The following is a 19,203-nucleotide window of genomic DNA, read 5'->3' as shown; positions in this document are numbered from 1 at the left end:
AACAGTTCCCCCTTCTGGGTATAAATGCAGCTAGAAAGGCAGGTGGAGGTAATTAATTGTGTTGTCACAAGGACTTCTTCGCAGACTCGCAGATTCAAGACGTTAAGGAAACTGACACTCCTTGACATTGACACCCCTTAAGTGATGGGAACACTTGAGCCTCCATCCCAGTTCATGTTGGCTGCCCTCTCAAGTGCTGGGTGGGATCCACCAATGCCCAGTTCAGAGAGAAGAAAGAAAAAGAAGAGGATCCAAGGGAGTAGAGAAAATATAGAGCTATTTTACTGCTAAAAATGCATTTTACAAAAGCAACAAAGTTTTTGTTCTGAAGAGACAAAAGGCCTCTAGTCCTTGGGGAGGGGGCTGGACTCCACCAGGCATGCAGCCCTCACTGCTCTCGAATTCTCCTGGAGATGCGGTAGAGCTCCATGGCTGCCCTGGCGTCTTCCACCGAGTTATGTCCCAGCACGCTGTCCTGCAGACACAGGACAGAGAGGGGCTGGGGGCTGAATCCAGGCACTATGGGACCCGGGCCTTCCCTGCTCACAGCCTGAGTCCAGGGCTGAAGTGGGTCAGGGTGAGTCTCCATAGCCCCTGATACACAGACTCAGATGGTGGCTGGAGCAGGCCTGGCTTCAAGCAGTTCTCACAGGAGCCCAGGGCCCGGGGAACATGGACACAGATGTTTCCAGAGTGCTCCTTGCTCAGCACATTGAGAACAGGGCTCTTCAGTGAGTCCAGGAGCTGACACTCTGTCCTGGATCCCTGATGCCACAAGCCCTGCAGAGGGGCCCAAACTCACGCCCATCCCCTGCCTCCTGCACATTTCTGCTCCCCAGACAAGCTGCCCCCCATCCCTCAGACTGGGGCTCAGGCTCTCCCCTCCCCAGGCCCCCCTCTCCTGCCTCCTCCACTAAGACATATCCTTCACCCTCCACTCAGACTTGGTATCCTGCCTGACCCCGTCCTCCATCCCTGCTCAGGATGCCTGCCCTCCCCGCTCAGATGTGTTGATAGACAGGTCATGGGCCTCCCTCCCTTCAACCAAGAGTTTCTCAAGGACCAGAGGGATCTTCCTCACCCAGGTCCTCAGCCTGTGGTCCAGCCTGGCCCCGAGCAGGTGCTTCTTAAACATCCGCTGAGCCCAAGTGGCCGCAGTTCCTAGTGTCCAGCCAGCCTCCCTGGGCCCTGGTGAGCTCCCAGCATGCCTGCCCCTGCCTGGGGCTCGGAGTTAGGGCCCCGAGAGCAGTAACAGCCGCGGCCTGATGGGCGCTGTGTGTAAACGATGCGGCTCCCCGGGCACACCCGAGGTCTGCGCTATACACCGTTTCCCGAGGTGGGCTGGAGGGTGAAGCCTCAGTTACCCACAGGGAAACTGGCCTGACTGAAAACAAACTAAATCACTTTGATGGGCTGCCTTCCCTTTCCTGGCCCTCGGCCTCACCCTACAGGCTTCCCAGGTCAGCTCTCAGATGGACGCGGTGCCCGCCCTCCTTCTGGGGAAAGCCCATGCCTCTCAGAGCACACAGCCTCTCAGGACTATGTGGGGGAGTTGGGGTGAGCAGAACATCTCTGGGGCTGCATATGTGCTGTGGAGGCACTGGGGGACTTTAGAGTCCTGCAGGGAAGGCCAGCCCCCCACCCCTGCCAGGTAACAGGGTGGCCCTCACCTGGATGCGCCGCCCGAGGAGGCGCTGGCTCAGCACCCGCAGGGAGACCCGCCGGCAGAACTGCAGGCCAGCCTCGCGCCACAACCGCCGGTCGGCAGCCGTGTCATAGATGGCGTAGTCGCTCATGTTCTCCTTCAGCGCCTTGAAGTCGTGCTTCAGGTCGTGGCCCACCACCAGCTTGCCCTTCAGCACCTGCAGGATCTGGCCGGGAAGACAAGGGCCCCACACGTCACCCAGGGCCCTTCCAGGTGGGTCTGGGGCAACTCGGTGCCATCAAGGGGGCGGGCCTGGAGCAGCCCCTCCTGGACTTGCTGTGTGAGCATGAGCAAACCACCATCCCTCTCTGGGCTTGGGACATATCCATCAGGGAGAAAAAGAGGCTGGAGCAGGCCCTTCATCACCTTCAACTGTTTAGTTCTGCCCGAAGGCCTATCCCAGCTTCTTTGGTGGTTGCCTTGGGGGTTTCCCTGGTGGTTCAGACGGTAAAGAATCTGCCTGCTAATGTAAGAGACGGGGTTCGATCCCTGGGTTGGGAAGATCCCCTGGAGAAGAGAATGACAACCCACTCTACTGTTCTTGCCTGGAGAATCCCATGGACGGAGGAGCCTGGAAGGCTACAGTCCGTGGGGTCACAGAGAGTGGTACACAACTGAGCGACTAATAGTTTACTTTGAATAATAGCAATGCCAATGGTCCCATGAGCCAGGCACTCACTGATATTCATCACATACATTATGTTATTTAATCCTTTCAACAATCCTCCTGTGGCAGGTGGAATAATAACCTCCCAGGGATGCCCACTTCCTAATCCCCAGGACCTGTAAACATGTTACATGGCAAAGGGAAATTAAAGCTGCAAATGAACTTCAGGTTGTTAATCAGATGACCTTAAAAGAGGGGGAGTTTCTGAGACTTCTCTGGTAGTACAGTGGTTAAGAATTCAACTGCCAAATGCAGGGGACACGGGTTTGATCTCTAGTCCAGGTACTAAGAGAAAGCCCACATGCAGCAACAAAGACCCAGAGCAACCAAAAATACAGGTAGGGAGAGTTTTGGGATGATTCAGAGGGGCCCAGCATAATCAATCCCAAGGTCCTTATATGTGAAGGTCAGAGAGATCTGACTTGAGAACTTGACGGTCTGTCGCTGGCTGTGGAAGTGGAGGAAGGGGCCGAGAGTCAGGAACACAAGAAGCTAGGAGCTGGGAAAGACAAGGAAATGAATCCTTCACCAGGCCTCCCCGGGGGTTTCCCTTGTGGCTCACAGGGTAAAGAATCTACTCACAATGCAGGAGACCCGGGTTCGAGCCCTCGGTCAGCAAGATCCCCTGGAGAAGAGAATGGCTACCCACTCCAGTATCCTTGCCAGGAGAATTCCATGGACAGAGGAGCCTGGTGGGCTACAGTCTATGGGATCACAAAGAGTCAGACGTGACTGAGCAACTAACACACATCGGAGGCTCCAGAAATGAATACAGCCCTGTGGACACTTCAGTCTCAGAAGAATGACACCCCCATTGGGTTTCTGAACCACAGAACTGTAAGATGATAAATTTGCATTATTTTAAACCACCAGTCTATGGTTTTGTTATAGCAGCTGTAGAAAACCAGTACAGCTATGAGGGAGGGCTGTGTTTAACTGAATTTTGCAGTTGAAAAACACTGAACTATCAAGAAGTGGAGTAATTTACTCAAGGTGATTCTGATGATTTTTAAATATTTGCAGATTCCTTGACACTCCTCTCAGAACAGACAGAGCCTAGGACTTCCTTGGTAGACTAGTGATTAAGAATCTGCCTGCCAATGCAGCGGACATGGGTTCGATCCCTGGTCTGGGAAGATCCCACATGCTGCACAGCAGCTAAGCCCAGGTGCCCCAGCTGCTGAAGCCTGAGTGTAGAGCCCATGCTCTGCAACAAGAGAAGCCGCAACAATGAGAATCCTGGGCACCACAACTGGAGAGCAGCCCCTGCTCATCACAACTAGAGCAAGCCCACTCGGGAGGCAGGAATGAAGAAGATCCAGCTCAGCCAAAAATAAGTCACATTTTTAAAAGAAAAGAAAACATGCCATCTGGTTCCCTTCACCTTGAATATGAGCCAGGCTGTGTGATGTCTCACCTCCCGATGGAGCCAGTGTCCCAGGATCCCTGAGTCTCCCTGAAACCACCATGCTGCAGAGACCACCCTGAGTTACGGAGTTGTGCCCAAGGAGCCCCCAGCCACACTCCTGAGAGACACCAGTGCTTGTCACACTTGGGCTTAGGGATCAGCTAGTCAACCTCACCAAAATCTGGATTCGACTGCGGGATTCTGCCTTTCTAACAGGTGGTGTGGATGCTGGAGGTCTGGGGGCCCCCTGAGCGATGAGGGCACATGACCTCTGAGCAGAGGCTGGGGGAGAACCCTACGTGTGAAGAAAAGGGCTCAGGCAGCACGCAGGGGAGGGCTCGAGGCCCAGGGCCAGAGGGTATGGCCGTGCTGGGCGGCTGGGGATCACATACCTTTCCTTGCTGACGTCTTTTATGTTTCTGAACAGTGGGGCCTGTTTTCTTGTCTAGGAGATGACTCAGGTCTAGTTCACACAAGCCCTGAGGGGGCTGTGACATCCCAGAGTCAACCGCAGTAGCCGGTCCCAGGCTAAGAGGGCCAAGTCATTATGGGATGGATTCCCGGGAAATTCATCACTTCCCAAGCCCAGGGTCCCCACAGTGGGTGGGGGGTCGGGCATGGTTACATTCAAGACCACGAGACTCATCATGAGACAAATAAAATAAGATGAAGTGGACAAGAAGTAGAAGGATGAAGAAGCAGGAAAAGGAGGAGATCTGACTCTTCAACAGAGAGATGTCAGCTCTTCAGGACAAAGATTCTGGGACTTGCTGTGTGGTCTCAGGGAGGTCAAGGACCATCTCTGGGTTTCAGTTTTCCTCTTTGTAAAGGGAGAGCCTGGAGAGGTGAGCTCCACAGACTTTTTGAGGCAAGGCAGAGAGGGAAATCCAGGGTGGTGTGGAGGTGCCAGCTGGCAGGGCCTCCGGGCTATGTGACCTGCTGGCTGCCGACCTGCCCTCAATCAGTGTCGTGAGGCAAATGTGTCCAATACACTGGTTTGCGGCTCAAGTTCCTGGGAAGAACTGGAGGGGGTGGGGGAAGGGACAGTCATCCATCCGTTCTCATTGCCTGGCACTGGGTCAGGTACTTTCCTCACCTCATCATGAGGCCTCACAGCAAGAGTGTTCTTAATGTCATTTTATAGTGGAGGGGGCTGAGGATCAGAGAGGGTAAGAGGCTTGCCCAGGTCACACAGAGGGTGTGTTGACTGCTGAGATGCCATGTCCAGACCTGCCTGAACCTGTCACTATTATTACAGTTGTTATTATTACCATCTATTGAGAATCTGGGATTGTATTATCATTATTAATTTCAGAGTTGAAATTAATAATGTCTAGGGAATAGAATAGATATATGAATGGCTAGGGCTTCCTAGCCCCAGATGGCTCAGTGGTAAAGAATCTACAAGGAGACCCAAGAGATGCATGTTCCATCCTTGGGTTGGGAAGGCCCCCTGGATGAGGAAATGGCAACCCATGCCACTATTCTTGCTTGGAAAATTCCATAGACAGAGGTGCCTGGAGGGCTATGGTCTATAAGGTCGCAAAAAGCCAGACATGACTGAGCGACTGAGTGCACATACACACATATAGTATGGCTGAGGCCCTTCACCGTTCACCTGAAACTTTGTTTGTTAATTGTTAATGTTAAAATGTTAATGTCAAAACATTGTTTGTTAATTGCCTATGTGCGTGCTCAGTCGTGTCTGACTCTTTGTGACCCTATGGACTGTAGCCTGCCAGGCACTTCAGTCCATGGGATTCTCCAGGCAAGAGTACTGAAGTGCGTTGCCATGCCCTCTTCCAGGAGATCTTCCCTACCCAGGGATCAAACCCAGGTCTCCTGCATTACAGGCAGATTCTTCACCAACTGAGCCACTGGGGAAGCCCCATTAATTGGCTATACCCCAATACAAAATCTGTGAAAACTTCTGAAAGAGATGGGAATACCAGACCACCTGACCTGCCTCTTGAGAAATCTGTATGCAGGTCAGGAAGCAACAGTTAGAACTGGACATGGAACAAAGGACTGGTTCCAAATAGAAAAAGAAGTACGTCAAGGCTGTATATTGTCACCCTGTTTATTTAACTTATACGCAGAGTACATCATGAGAAACACTGGGCTGGATGAAGCACAAGCTGGAATCAAGATTAATGAGAGAAATATCAATAACCTCAGATATGCAGATGACACCACCCTTATGGTAGAAAGTGAAGAGGAACTAAAAAGCCTCTTGATAAAAGTGAAAGAAGAGAGTGAAAAAATTGGCTTAAAGCTCAACATTCAGAAAACTAAGATCATGGCATCCAGTCCCATCACTTCATGGCAAATAGATGGGGAAACAGTGGAAACAATGGCAGACTTTAATTTGGGGGGCTCCAAAGTCACTGCAGATGGTGACTTGCAGCCATGAAATTAAAAGACGCTTACTCCTTGAAAGTTATGTCCAACCTAGACAGCATATTCAAAAGCAGAGACATTACTTTGCCAACAAAGGTCTGTCTAGTCAAGGCTATGGTTTTTCCAGCAGTCATGTATGGATGTGAGAGCTGGACTACAAAGAAAGCTGAATGCAGAAGAACTGATGCTTTTGAATTGTGGTGTTGGAGAAGACTCTTGAGAGTCCCTTGGACGGCAAGGAGATCCAACCAGTCCATCCTAAAGGAGATCAATCCTGAGTGTTCATTGGTAGGACTGATGTTGAAGCTGAAACTCCAATACTTTGGCCACTTGATGCGAAGAGCTGACTCATTTGAAAAGACTCTGACGCTGGGAAAGACTGAAGGCAGAAGAAGGGGACAACAGAGGATGAGATGGATGGCATGACTGACTCAATGGGCATGAGTTTGGGTAAACTCCGGGAGTTGGTGATAGACAGGGAGGCCTGGAGTGCTGCAGTTCATGGGGTCGCAAAGAGATGGACACGACTGAGCGACCGAACTGAACAATGCAAAATAAAAACTTAAAAAAAAAAAAAACAACAACAGTTTTGTAATAACCCTAAATAAAATATTATATAACCGAAAAAAATTAATGAATAATTTCCACTGCTGAATCCATGACAGCCCTGAGTAAAGATTTCTGATTCCAGAATACAGGCCCTATGAGGCGGGGATTGTCATAGCATCTTACCCACAGGGACAGGGGCTGCCGGGTGGTGTGTACCATGTCACTCATTAGGGGAATGACAGGCCCAGGTGCAGGAATCTGCCCACATCCTCTTTCCACTGTGTTTCCCCTCTAGTCCAAGTATTTCCCAGATGGGCCTGATCAAAAAATCACCGGGGGCCCTTGTTAAAAGACCAGAGGGCGGGGCCCTACTCCAGACCGGCTGAAGCATCGTCACCAGGAAGGGGCATTAGCAAATGTTCCAGGGTATTCCTCCCATCTGCCTAGTTTGGAAATGCCGGCTCTGATGTCTGTCCAGCCCCTCAGAGCCTGCTGCTCCCATCATGCATCTGTCTTTCCATCTGTCCATGTGTTCATGCCTGGGTGCCAGGAGAGGTGATTATAAGGCACTCTGAAGAATGCTGCCCTTGTGGAGGTCCCCTACTGTCATTGTCAGGAGTGGCCCTGGACCCCCTCTTTCGTCCTGTCCCCTGCCAGGCTCTCCGGGTGTCCTGGCCCCTAGCTTGTGTCTGCTTCTCACAAGGCTGCTTAACCCGTGGAAAACCTGGATGACAAAGTTGTCCTCCTTCACCTGGCTGAGCCCCAGAAAGACATGCCAGGTGTCAGGACCCCAACAGGGTCCTTGACCCAGGCAAGGGCTATGTCACTGGTACAGCTGAAACCACTCGCTGCTCACAAGCCACCGTGGCTCCCTTTCTGTTTGCCACCTAAACTACGATGACTCACAAGGTTCAGTTTCTCTATGTGCGAACTAACAGCATCATTCTCATTCTCCAATCCCAGTCTTGGGGTGGATGCTACTCACTATACCAGGTTAACATTAGAAGAGTATTTATTTACAAAAGTATGTTACGGACTTTCCCTGGTGGTGCAGTAGATAAGAATCTGCCTGCCAATGCAGGGACACAGGTTCAATCCTTGCTCCAGGAAGATCCTACATGCCATGGAGCATCTAAGCCCACGCGCCACATACTGAGCCCACGTGCCTAGAGCTGCGCTCCACAATAAAAGAAGCCACTGCAGTGAGAAGCCCACACACGCAATGAAGACACAGTGCAACCAAAAATAAAACAAATAGAAAACTTAGGGTTTTTTTTAAAGTGAGTTACAAGTTACTGACCATCATCATTAGATTAAAATATGAATTAAAAGAGTGTTGAGGGGCCTCCCTGCTGGTCCAGTGGCTAAGAATCTGCCTTCCAGTGCAGGGGACGTGATTCCATCCCTGGTTGGGCAGCTAAGATTCCACGTGCTGAGGGCCAACCGAGCCTGCGAGCCACAGCCAGAGAGACATCCATGCACCACAATGAAGAGTCCATGTGTCTCGACTCAGAGCCAAGGCAGCCAAATAAATAAATATTTTTTTAAAAAAGAGCATTGACCTGTCAGGTGAGAGCTCTGAATCTGGGCACTGAGCTGTAGCCCAGCCTGCTGTGTGTCCTTAGCAAGTCAGTGCCCCTCTCTGGACCTCGGTCTCCTCACAGGTTCCCTCCTGTGCTGACAGCCTGGTTTATGGGGCTCTCTGTAGACCAGGGTTCTCAACCTTGGAACTACGAACATTTGGGGCCCGATACTTCTTTGGTGTGAGTCTGTGTTCTGTGCATTGTAGGATGTCTAGCACCATCTCTAGCCTCAAGCCATTGGATATCAGTGACAGCCTTCCCCGCCTCACTTACAACAATCAGAAATGCCTTCAGATGTTGCTAAAAATGTCCCCTTGGGGGCAGAATCACAGTGCACTGAGAACTACTGCGTTAGATGACAGTCAGACCTACAGGTGTCAGAAGATAACAAGGCAATTACCTCGCATTATAAAAGCAGTGTCAGAACTTCCCTGGTGGTTCAGTAGTTAAGAGTCTCCCTTCCAATGCAGGGGACATGGGTTCGATCCCTGGCCAGGGAACTAAGCTCCCACATGCTGTGAGGCTACCAAGCCCATGTGCCACAATCACTGAACCCAGACACCTCCACTACAGACCCCGAATGCTCTAGAGCCTGTGTGCCCCTACAAAAAAATACCACATGTGACAGCAAAGATCCTGAGTGCAGCACCTATGACCCAACACAGCCAAATCAATAAATATTTAAGATAAATAAATAAAAGCAATATGATACCATTACAAAAAATAAAAAAGAGAACAGGGTGAGGGAAGTCCACTCAAAGCTTCAGTGCCTTGTGGCCACAATGCTCCTGGGTGTACCAGGTGGGCTAGCAGGCTTAGTGGTTCCTCGGAGCCCGCCTGGCTTCTACGACCTGGTCGATGGCTCACAGCTAGCCTGGTCCACTCGCCATTCCCATGGGAGGAAGAGACAGGTTGGTGAGCCACCTTTGGAAAATGCCCTGCAAGAAACCTCGACTCACCTGAGAGGTGTCACCTGGCCTTGTGGGTCTGATAAATGGCTAATAGACTTCTGCCCTTTGGTGAGTCCCCCTGTACATCTCGGGTTAAATGAGCCTGGCCTTTGGGATTAAAATACTGAGGATGACAAGTGGGGTCAATGTGTCTCGATGTCTTAGTTCATGAAAACAAACGACGGGGGCTTCTCTGGTGACTCGGTGGCGAAGAACCTGCCTACTAGTGCAGGGGAGACAGGTTCGATCCCTGATCCGGGAAGATCTCACAGGCAGCGGAGCAACTAAGCCCGTTCACCACATCTATTGAGATTGTGCTCTGGAGTCCAGGAGCTGCTACTACGGAAGCCGTCTCACCCTAGAGCCCACCCCGTGCGCTGCAACTAAAGAATAACTCCGCTCGCTGCAACTGGAGAAAAACCCTTGCAACAGTGAATATCCAGCACAGTCAAAAATAAATAAATAAAAATTTAAATATAAATATATATATATCTTAAAACAAAAAGAAAATGATGGCAGTTGCCTCACCCCTCAGCTTCCCTCTCATGCTGCCCTGACACTGTGTGTACACCAGGCACAGAGAAGACTCTTGAGAGTCCCCTGGACAGCAAGGAGATCAACTCGTCAATTCTAAAGGAAATCAACCCTGAATACTCACTGGAAGGACTGATGCTGAAGCTGAAGCTCCAATACTTTGGCCACCTGATGCAAACAGACAACTCATTGGAAAAGACCCTGATGCTGGAAAAGATTGAAGGTAGAAGGAGAAGAGGGCAACAGAGGATGAGATGGTTGGATGCTATCACCGATTCAGTGGACATGAACTTGGGCAAACTCCTGGAGATAGTGAGGGACAGGGAAGCCTGGTGTCCTGCAGTCCATGGGGTCACAAAGAGTCGAACAGGACTTGATGACTGAAAAACACCACCAGGCTCTTAGCATTCACAGTTAAGTGAATTCACAGGATTCACACACTGATCACAGGATCGGAACATCGCAGAGTAAGTCCTGGGGACAGAATTTGAGTCTCTGCTCCTCCCCTTCCTTGGACAGTCTGCTCAGCCTTGTGCCTTAGTGTGCTCATCTGTAAAATGGAGTGATGAGACTACCTTCCAGACTGTGGTGGGGAGTAAAGGTAGTGGTGTGCTGAAAGCACTTAGAACAGGGCCTGGACATCTTGCTGGATACACCTGTGCTACTTTGTCACATCACCCCTATGTCACAGAGAGGTTTAGCAACAAGCCGGAGGACATGGGGCAATCAGGAGGCAGAGCTGGGACTGGACCCATGTCCAGCCAAGTCTGAAGAGAGTGTGCTTGCTCCCTGCCCCCTGCATGTATTACTGCATCTTGACAGCAAAGGCCAACATGAGGGCAGAGGCAGTTCTGGTCCACGCAGCTGCCAGGACTCCTGTGCATGCTAAGTCACTTCAGTTGTGTCCAACTCTTTGTGACCCCATGGACTGTAGCCCACCAGGCAAGAATACTGGAGTGGGGTGCCATGCCCTCCTCCAGGGAATCTTCCTCCCTCTTCAGTCCGCCAGGGACTGAACCTGTGTCTCTTAGGTCTCCTGCATTGGCAAGCGGGTTCTTTACCACTAGTGCCACCTGGTAAGCCCCAGGACTCCTGTACTATTATGAAAATCGGTTCAACTCCAGCCCCACAAACATTCTCAGGGCACCTGTTATGTTCAAAGCACAGTCTCCAACCTGGGGTAGATAAAATACCCTGCAGGAGCTGCAGAGCTAGGCAGGCCCATGCGCGTGGGTAGGCAAGCTCTAAAGTGTGCGGTCTCTGGGACTTCCTGGCGGTCCAGGGGTTAGGACTCTGCACGTCTACTGCAGGGGGCATGGGTTTGATCCCTGGTCAGGGAACTGAGATTCTGCATGCCAAGTGTGTGGGCTAGAGCAAGGAGGGTGAGTGGGGGGTGAGAGAGTGGATGGAGTGGGGGTGGGGAGGGTGAGGAGTGAGGAAGAGCCTCACACAGGACACCCCTGGCCTGAGCCTGCCAGGACGGCAGGGGAAGGAATGGGGAATGGGAGGGGCACGGGATGGGGCTGAAGCACTGGGGGGTGATGGCTGAGCTGAGAGAGATGCCAGAAAAGGTAAGTAGATGGGGTTTGGGGGACTATGGACGTTGGGTTAAGGGGACTCTAGGCAACGGGCAGCCTTTGCAGGTATTTGAACCAGGGGGTGGGGATGAGAGTGGGGACTGTGATCTGAGCCAGGCCTGGGGAAGTTTCTCTGACAGCCGGATGGGAGAGATGAGCAGGGAGCTTACCCTGTGCAGAAAATGAGGACCAGAATCTAAGCCCGCAGTTCTCAGGGGAAGTTGGAGAGAGGACTGGATGTAAAATTTGAGTTTCTGCCCTGCCCTCTCCAGGGGCACATGGAGTGACGGTCAACCCTGAACCAGGCACTGTGCTTAGAGCTACAGACCACATCACCACACCCAGCGTTCACAAGGCCAGGGAGGACGCATTAGCCCTCCTTCACTGATGAGACAACAGAGGCTCAGAAAGCTTCAGTAACTTGCCAAATGTCACACCAACCATCAGTGACAGAGCAGGAAATGTGAACCACAAGGTGGTTCCCGAGAGCTGCCCTGCCTTTGGATTCCCGCCTCCCTCCTTGTACGGCTGTGAGTGTGTGTGTGTGTGTGAGTGTATGTGCTCAGTTGTGTCCAACTCTTTGCGACCCCATGGACTATAGCCCCCAGGCTCCTCTGTCCTTGGGATTTTCCAGGCAAGAATACTGGAGAGGGTAGCCGTTTCCTTCTCCAGGGGATCTTCCCAACTCAGGGATTGAACCTGTGTCTGTTGCGTCTCCTGCATTGGCGGGTGGATTCCTTACCACTGGAGACACCTGGGAAGCCCTCTTGAATGGCTATTAAGCGCCTACTCTGGGCAGCACCCCATGTCACACACCAGAAGGGCCTGGCATCATCTCCAGCTGAGAAACAAAAGCATTTCAGCACCAAGTGTGGATGAGGACCAAGGTGTCCTAACTCCCAGGCTGGTGCCTGAGGGCGTCCAGGGAATTGCATTTCTCTGTGGCCTCCTCTCCCCTGCTCTGGACTCTTCTGCCCTTTCTTCCACCTTGGGGTAGGGAGGGATGGGGAAGGAGGAGAAGAGATGCCATGCCACCCACCTGACTGCTCAGTGCGGATCTGAGTGTGGGCAGCTCCACGCAGGGTCCCTTGGCCTCCCATCGGCACCTGAACAGCCGCACCTCCCTTCGTGTTGCCCTCCCCTTCTTGTTCTCTGTCCTAACATTTCCTTCTTGCCCAATCTCCAGATGCTGCCGATGACTAAGATCCTTGCGACAGCTCCTCAGTCTCTCTGATTCCTCTCTATTGTCATCTCCTTCCTCACTCCCATCCAGTCTCCCCAGCACCCCAGTTCAGGTTTTATTGACAGTGGTTTTGATCCTGCTATGCTCTTGCTCAAGAACCTTCAGTGGCTCCCTATGGCACACTGAGCTGCAAGCACTGAATCCTCTCACTCCTTTGACAAACAGTACCAGCCTCGCCAAGCCTTTTTAGAACCCCCTGACGTACTGTGGCCCCTCCTCTGCGCTCCGTAGTATCCTGTTAGCAACTCTAGAACAGTGGTGTCCAATAGAAAGAAACATACCATGAGCCACGTGTGTAATTTTAAATCATCAACAGCCATATTTTAAAAGTTAAAAGAAATAGGTTAAATTACTTTCAATATGTTTTATTTAACCTAACATACCAAAATATCATCAAACATATAATCCATGTTAATTATTGAGGCATTTTATGGTTCTTTTTAAAATTCAGGTCTTTGTAATCCAGTGCGTATTTTATATTTACATCTTAGTTCAGACCAGCCACTTTCCAGGTGCTCACTAGTCACAGGTGGTGCTCTATTGGACACACAGGTCTAGAGGTTTTAAGCCTTCTACATTCTATTTATCTGAACTTGTAAGAGATACTCAGTGATACGGGTTGAATATGTTCCCCCTCAAATCCACTTGTTGAAACCCCAGCCCCGACCATCTCAATGGGGTCACGGCAGATGTTATTTTTACGATGTCATAATGGAGTATGTTGGTTCCGTAACACAGGGGTGCCCAACTACCAGTGCATTGCCCGTTAGGAACCAGACCCCACAGCAGGAGGTGAGAGGAGGTGTGAGCGAAGCCTCCCCTGTATTTACAGCCGCTCTCCATCACTCACATCACCACCTGAGCTCTGCCTCCTCTCAGATCAGTGGTAGCATTAGATTCTCAGAGGAGCTCAAACCCTACTGAGCTTGAATCATCATGAAACCATCCCCCCAGCCCCATGGAAACATTGTGTTCCATGAAACCAGTCCCGGATGCCAGAAAGGTTGGGGACCACTGCCCTAGCAAATATGACAGGTGTCCTTATAAAAGGGAAATCTGGGTACAGAGCCCTGCATGGAAGGAGAATGCCGTGTGAACACGAAGACGGAGATTGGGGTGACATTTCTCCAGACCAAGGACCATCAAAGATGGCCAGCAGGATAAGAATCTGCCTGCCAACGCAGGGGATGTGGGTTTGATCCCTGGTCGGGGAAGATTCCACACGGCACAGAGCAACTAAGCCACAGCTATTGAGCCCGTAACTACCAAGCCAGCATGCTGCAGCTACTGGAGCCTGTGCACCTGGAGCCTGTGCTCCAAGCCAGTGAGAAGCCTGTGCTCCGCAATGAAGACCCAGTGCAGCCCCAAATAAATGAACAGACAGATGGCCAGCAAACCGTCAGCGGCCAAGACAGAGACACAGGTCAGGTCTGCCCCCCTCAGGAGCCTTCTGACACCTTGACCGGGGACTTCTAGCCTCTAGAACTGTGAGAACAGACATTTCTCTTGTCTAAACCACTTTGCAGTACTTTGTTTCAGCAGCCCTAGCAAACCAACATTTAGTTCAAGAGACTCAGTTTCCTCATCTGTAATATGGGAACAAGGGAAGAATCGTAACAAGTAGCAGGTTTATTCTGTTCTCTGTGTTTTTTTTTTTTTTTTTTGGCCATGCCACACAGCATGTGGGATCTTTGTTCCTTGACCAGGAATCAAACCTGCACCCCCTACACTGGAAGTGCAGGGTCTTAACCACCAGACCACCAGGGAAGTCCCTAGTTAATGGGTTTTTAATACTTCGATAGGCGCTCTTTCCAAGCCCTTTCTCAATCCTCACAATAATCCTGTGAGATTGCTACTGTTCTCACTCCCATCGGGGAAACGGGATACAGAGAGTTCAAGGAACCTGCACAAGGTCACTTAGCAGGTAAGGGGCAAAGCCAGGATTCAAACCTGGCCCTCTTGGCCCTGACCTAACAGCTCCAGAGGACGCTCCTGGCAGGCTGCTTTGTGAGGCATGATTGAGCTCCCAGATGGAACTCGGGGAGCATCCGGTGAGTAGCCAGTGCTCAGAAAACAGTGGCTATTGTTCTGGCCTCGTCTCTGGCACAGGGAGCCGCACACATGAGCAGTACATGGGACTAAAGTGAACCCTGGGCCTTTGTGTTCTTCGTGAACTTCCCCAAATTGAGCTCACCTTCCCAGAAATGACTAAACCCTGGTGCCACTTCTGGCGGGGTTGAGTTTCCTTTTCACTGAGTGATTCAGAGAAACAGAAAGTAAACTAGAGGCGTTGCAAGCTGGAGGACAAGAGGACTGGGAGACTTTGGCACGCCCCACCCACCTGGAAGGATGGATGGCCTGTGGGGGTCTGGGTGTGAGCTCTCCCGGGGGCTCAGGGAGGGGCCCCCTGCCAGTGAGGGCCTCCAAGACCCATCCATCCCCCATTTCCCAGAGGCAGCCGGTGTAGGGGAGAGAATGGGGAATCTAGCCCCCAAATCAGTGTGCAGGGAACATCAGGCAGGACTGTGTCCCCATCATGAGACCAGCAAGGTGGACCAGATGCCGTGAAGGCTGCTCCCAGAGGCAAGCCTAAGGGTGTCTGATGTCTGATCTTTGGGGATGCGATGGCCACACCAATGGGTTTCTCATGCCCTGGTGCAGGGGTGGCGGGGAGTCGGACATGGCTGGAATTACGGGTCACAGATCAGCACCCAGGGAAAGCGCCAGAGGAGCGTGTATGTGTTGGGGCGTGTGTGTGTGTGTGTGTGGGCCTGGCTGGCATCTGGCCCTTCGCTTACCTCCAGCCTGGCCACGGCAAACGGGGTGGCCCCCTCCATGTTCCGAGCTGTGATTCCGCTGACCGGGGTCCTATAGTCAGTGATGTCACCCTCGGGCCGGATGAACTTGTCGTACAACACGGAGCCGTGGTAGTCCACAAGGCTGCAGCGAGCCAAGCCACTCTCCCGGAAGGGCCCCAGCCCCACCATCTCACAGTCCATGGCCACCACGTCCGCGCTCCTTGCCATGTTCCACCAGGACCCTCAGGTGTGCTGGACAGGGGGCGGCAGGACAGCCATCATTTGAAAGGCCGGCCGAGGTGCCAGGCGTCCTCAGCCACCTCCAGGCAGCCTACACCCTCTGCCCTGCCCTTCGTCACAACCACCACCTGGCACAGAGAGAAGCTGGCTGCTTGCCACCCCAACCGGCCTCTTCACCTGGCGATCCCACGGCCTCTCCCGGTCCTGCCAGGCAGCCTCAGGACCAAGATGCCCCCCTCCCACCACCACCCCTGGCCACTGCCCCGGAGAAATGTCTGGAAGCCCCCATCCTGTCCCCCACTCTCACCTGCCTGCCTCTCTGATGCCCCTTTCTCAGCTACTGCAGTTGCTCTTAGCAGTGACTCATCTCTGACTTCAAGCCGGGAATCTGACCCTGTTTCAGTTTCTGGTTTGTTATCAAGTGAAGTCAGGGGTGGAGGCCAGGCACGTGGGCTGGGCTGCCTCGTCTCCTAGGGCTGCCGGCCTGTCGGGAGCTCAGTAGCTTGAGTCAGGACTGATGAAGCTGGCTGACTCAGGACTGACGAGGCTGACACATCCGTGTCTGGGTGTCCTATCTGTCTTTGCCCCTGCCCCTCCACCTAATCCCTCAAGCCCGCCCCTCCTCAGGTGACGCGGCTGATGTGAATGTTGTAGATTGCAACATCTGTCTCTTGTTTCTCACCCTCTGCTCAGAGAATAAACATCCCCGAGACTGGAGCCCGCAGACAGTCCCACAACTTCCGGAGCCGCCACCAAATCTGACGTTCTGTGAGGTCTTTCTCGAGGGCAGGGAGAACTGGCTCTTGGGACACTGAGGTTACTCACTGGGACACAAGGGGGACTGGCCCCAACCGCTGACCCAGCAGAGGCAAGGAGGCAGTGAGGGAGCCCTAGAGACTCCACCAGCTTAGGGGTTTCTCAGAAACGGTCATGTCTGCCTTTGAAGGGCTCTGCCTCCGGCTATGCTGACACTGTTTGAGGACAAGGAGAAGCAGGCTTGGGGGGAGTCCCCACCAGCCTGGCTGTATTACCTAGGGACTATAAGCCTGGTGTGCTGCAGTCTATGGGGTTGCAAAGATTTGGACACGACTGAGCAACTGAATTGAACTGAACTGATGCTCTGAGAAATGGAGTATCTCCTGCCATATCCGTAGACAAGGATGTCACCATCATCAGCAGGATAGCCCTCCAGTGTGAGCTGGTGAACCCTATGGGCACTCAGGAAGGTAAGAGTACCTGCAATCCAACAGTCATCAGACTGTAGCCACTCTCCGTATGGTGAGCCCAAGGGAGCTAAGGATGTGAAAAGAACACAGGATACTGGCCTGGGATAGCTGAGATGCATATGAAAGGCATGACTCCAGTGAGCCCAGATTCTTGCACCTTCCCATGCATAGAAAAACACTAAATTCCTTAAGTTGGGATATCTGTGCATGCATTCAAGCTATGTCACACTGTTTGCATCCCTATGGACCACAGCCGGCCAGGCTCCTCTGTCCATGGGATTCTCTAGGCAAGAAGACTGGACTGGGTTGCCGTGCCCTTCTCCAGGGGATCTTCCCAACCCAGGGATCGAAGCCACGCCTCTTACGGCTACCTGCATTGGCAGGCGGGTTCTTTACCACTAGCACCACCTGGGAAGCCCTTGGGATATCTGGTTTTCTTTAATTAACAATAATCTTTTGATGTTCAGACTACCCAAAACTTTTGCAAAACTTTTGTTACGAAAGTTAAAAACTTCCCCTTTTTTTTTTTTTTTTGCAAAACTTTGTTTCAAAACCTCTGTATAACCTGGTTCCTCCCCTCACCTCCTTGAAGCAGTTCTCCCAGGGTCACTTCAGATGCCGCCTCCCTGGCCTGAAATGAAAGTCACTCAGTTGTGTCCAACTCTTTGCAACCCCATGGACTATACGGTCTATGGAATTCTCTAGACCAGAATACTGGAGTGGGTAGCCTTTCCCTTCTAAAGGGGATCTTCCCAACCCAGGGATTGAACTCAGGTCACCTGCATTGCCGACAGATTCTTTATCAGCTGAGCCACAAGGGAAGCCCAAGAATACTGGAGTGGGTAGAAGTCCTAAAAATCCCACTGAATAAAACGTTAACTCTCAACTTTTAGATTGTGAATATTTTTTTAAGTCGACAGCTCTCCCAGGCTAGAACTCTGACCCTTTAGAACAATGTCTAGTACATAAGGAGCACTCAGTATCTATTGAATAAGAGAGTTACAACTGGGGCAAAAATAAAATCAGCTTTAATGAGGAAATTGTCTGTAGGTACTGGGGTGAGTTGATCACCCTCCTCTTACTTCCTACCCCAGATCCAGATGGAACAAGATTTGAGCTGTCAAATCTGCCACCAAACTGTCACAAAGATTTGTGGCTTGGAAAGGAATTTCCCCAGGTTCTTAATGTATTCACCAAGAGACATCCAGCTTCATTTAACAGACCTCAAAAAGAAAACCGGATACTGAAATATGTGTGAAGGGTATGGCATTGTTGCTGTGTGTTGTTCTTGGTTCAAATTTGAGTTAGAGGTTTTGGTTCCCATTCTGAATGAGCAACTTTTCCTTGAATTCAGACTGTCTGGGGATTTCTTGTTCCTCAAATGCATAAAGGATTATTACCCTGATTTACGAGAAGATGCAAAATTCTTGCTACTTGAACATACATTGAAAAAGTAACTCCCTAAAGAAGGCTGAGCCCTGAAGAATAGATACTTTCGAATTGTGGTGCTGGAGAAGACTCCTGAGAGTCCCTTGGATAGCAAGGAGATCAAACCAGTTAATCCTGAAAGAAATCAACCCTGAATATTCTTTGGAGGGACTGATGCTAAAGCTCCAATACTTTGGCCATCTGATGCAAAGAGACAACTCATTGGAAAAGATCCTGATGCTGGGAAAGACTCAAGGCAAAATGAGAAGGGGGTGGCAGAGGATGAGTTGGTTGGATAGCATCACCAATTCAATGGACATGAACTTGAGCAACCTCTAAGTGATGATGGACAGGGAAGGCTGGCGTGCTGCAGTCCATGGGGTCGCAAAGAGTCGAACACGACTGAGCGACTGAATAACAACCGTGTGCTGAGGTTGGACACAGGAACTGCTAACAGCCTAGGGGAGGAATGCCTGACTCCAGCCAGGCGATGGGCTGCAGGGTTCCTAGTGGTGCTGCTTCCCAGGTTTAACTAGTGTCACTCAGACCAAGTCCCCAGGCGCCAGCAGGAAAGTGAGTCACTCCTGGCAAACCTCTCCACCTTAGCTGACCCATACCCTGCCACAGCTGGCCCATTGGTAGGTCACATCCCTCTCCCTACAGGCAACCTGCCCTTTGAAATCCAGCTGTCACAAACCCCTAAAATATGTATGTGAATTCCAAAATTACATACCACAGATGGAACCACCTCAGTCGGATATAGCAATTCCATGTGGTTCAACTTAAAACACACCAAACTGTACTAGTGGAATACATTTTTAAATACACAAAAAGAATGAATTAAAAATAAACTATATACCAATAAACATGTGAAAAAGATGTTCAACATTAAATC

At 51.3% G+C, this 19,203-nt stretch overlaps 1 protein-coding gene across 1 annotated transcript; it reads right to left on the bottom strand.

The window, feature by feature from the left end:
- Window positions 1-260: 260 nt before the first annotated feature.
- Window positions 261-17,412, bottom strand: ISG20 (interferon stimulated exonuclease gene 20). The gene is made up of 4 exons (XM_014483429.2): window positions 15,962-17,412; window positions 15,415-15,666; window positions 1,671-1,871; window positions 261-475 (listed from the first exon to the last, which is right to left on the bottom strand). The coding sequence occupies exons 2-4, from the start codon at window positions 15,640-15,642 to the stop codon at window positions 389-391; spliced, it is 516 nt and encodes a 171-aa protein (XP_014338915.1). The 5' UTR covers window positions 15,643-15,666; window positions 15,962-17,412; the 3' UTR covers window positions 261-388.
- Window positions 17,413-19,203: the final 1,791 nt, after the last annotated feature.

The sequence above is a fragment of the Bos mutus genome, chromosome 21 (genome assembly GCF_027580195.1).
Source record: "Bos mutus isolate GX-2022 chromosome 21, NWIPB_WYAK_1.1, whole genome shotgun sequence".
Taxonomy (NCBI): Eukaryota; Metazoa; Chordata; class Mammalia; order Artiodactyla; family Bovidae; genus Bos; species Bos mutus.
The sequence above is the reverse complement of the archived record's forward strand: the minus strand, read 5'-3'. Positions and strand labels throughout refer to the sequence as shown.

What these genes read in the sequence shown, in the direction of transcription:
- ISG20 (XM_014483429.2), bottom strand. Translation starts at nt 15,642, where the DNA reads ATGGCAAGGAGCGCGGACGTGGTGGCCATGGACTGTGAGATGGTGGGG. An exon ending in TTGCCGTGGCCAGGCTGGAG is followed by an intron (nt 1,872 to 15,414) that starts GTAAGCGAAGGG and finishes CTTCCCGGCCAG; the next exon opens with ATCCTGCAGGTGCTGAAGGG. An exon ending in TCCTCGGGCGGCGCATCCAG is followed by an intron (nt 476 to 1,670) that starts GTGAGGGCCACC and finishes CTGTGTCTGCAG; the next exon opens with GACAGCGTGCTGGGACATAA.